General features: G+C 50.7%; 1 protein-coding gene across 1 annotated transcript in view; it reads left to right on the top strand.

The window, feature by feature from the left end:
- The window catches only part of CAMKK2 (calcium/calmodulin dependent protein kinase kinase 2), a 25,656-nt gene that overhangs the window by 2,087 nt on the left and 22,300 nt on the right, over positions 1 to 1,269 (top strand). Inside the window, 2 exon segments of the mRNA XM_023733667.1 lie at positions 435 to 534; positions 1,199 to 1,250. Of these exon segments, the coding sequence (XP_023589435.1) occupies positions 435 to 534; positions 1,199 to 1,250 (152 nt within the window).

Below are 1,269 nucleotides of genomic sequence, written 5' to 3'. Positions count from 1 at the left end.
CGCCATGGTGATAGCTGTGCCCTCCCCACACTGGTGTTGTCTTTTCTTCCCTAGAGTACTCTCACATCTGTTTTTACTTGTGTTTCGGCCAGTGGGCAGTGTCAGTACAGGGAAGAGACAAAAACTCAAATGCCTGTAGAGGCCAAGTGAGTATTATGAAGGAATGGAGCAGCCTAGGTATAAGACAGTAGGGAGTAGTGAGGTCTGTGGCAAACTGTTAACATATGGAAAGGAGGGCTCCATACAGTCACTTCTTCCAGTTTTTTCAAAGAAGCCGGGAATCTAGATTTTTGCATGAAATCTTTCTGATGTTAAGTGTTGGCAACTAATTCAAACTTTGTAAAAACTCCGTAAGTCCAACAAAACACCATTGCAGGCCAGATCTGGCCGATGGGCTGCTGCTTTGCAACTGTATTAGGGTCCTCGTTTTGCAGATCATAACTTCTAGATAGCATGTCATGGGCATCTCCCTTTCTCCAGGGCTCCTATGGCGTGGTCAAGTTGGCCTACAATGAAAACGACAATACCTACTATGTGAGTATCCATAGCCCCTCCCCCCCAATCCCATGCTGTCCAAAGAAAACGCCTCCTTTCCAGCACTCAGCTTCTGGGGAGGATGTCATAGCTGTGGTCTCATTCTATTGTCAGGCCATTGTGTGCATTAGGAAGGGAGTGCTGTTCCCATTTTACAGATGGGGAAATGGGGTGGTGAAGCAAACGTCTCTTATGCCTAACTGGGCTGCGTTTCTTCATCCTCTGTGGCACTGAGCACAGTGTGGGAGGGAGACACAGTGCCCTTGTACCTAAGGCTTTGGAGTCAGTCTGATGGGGGTTCAAATCCTGGCTCTGCCGTGTAACCTTGGACGAGTGATATAAGCTCTGAGCCTCAGTTTTCCCTGGGATAAAACAGACAGTCACCCCCGACTCACTTGTGTCTTGATTCAGGGGCAGCGAGTTCCAAGGCTCATGGTCTCTCAGCTGAGGGGGCTCACCAGAACCCCAAGAGCACCTTCAGGGATGGAGGGGTCCTTAGAGTCCAGCCTTCACACACCCTAGTGGCTGCTTGATCACCTCCAGTGACGAAGTACTCACTGCGTTGTCCTGAGGCTCCACATGAGCAAGAGCTTGGAATAGGGGGAGCTTCCCTCTCCCCTGTCCTCACTGCTTTAACCTGGGTGCTGGGTCTTTTCTCCCACAGGCGATGAAGGTGCTGTCTAAGAAGAAGCTGATCCGCCAGGCAGGCTTTCCGCGTGAGTCTGGGGGGCCGGG

The sequence above is a fragment of the Trichechus manatus genome, unplaced genomic scaffold (genome assembly GCF_000243295.1).
Source record: "Trichechus manatus latirostris isolate Lorelei unplaced genomic scaffold, TriManLat1.0 scaffold00061, whole genome shotgun sequence".
Classification (NCBI taxonomy): domain Eukaryota; kingdom Metazoa; phylum Chordata; class Mammalia; order Sirenia; family Trichechidae; genus Trichechus; species Trichechus manatus.
This window is presented reverse-complemented; position numbering and strand designations above follow the sequence as displayed.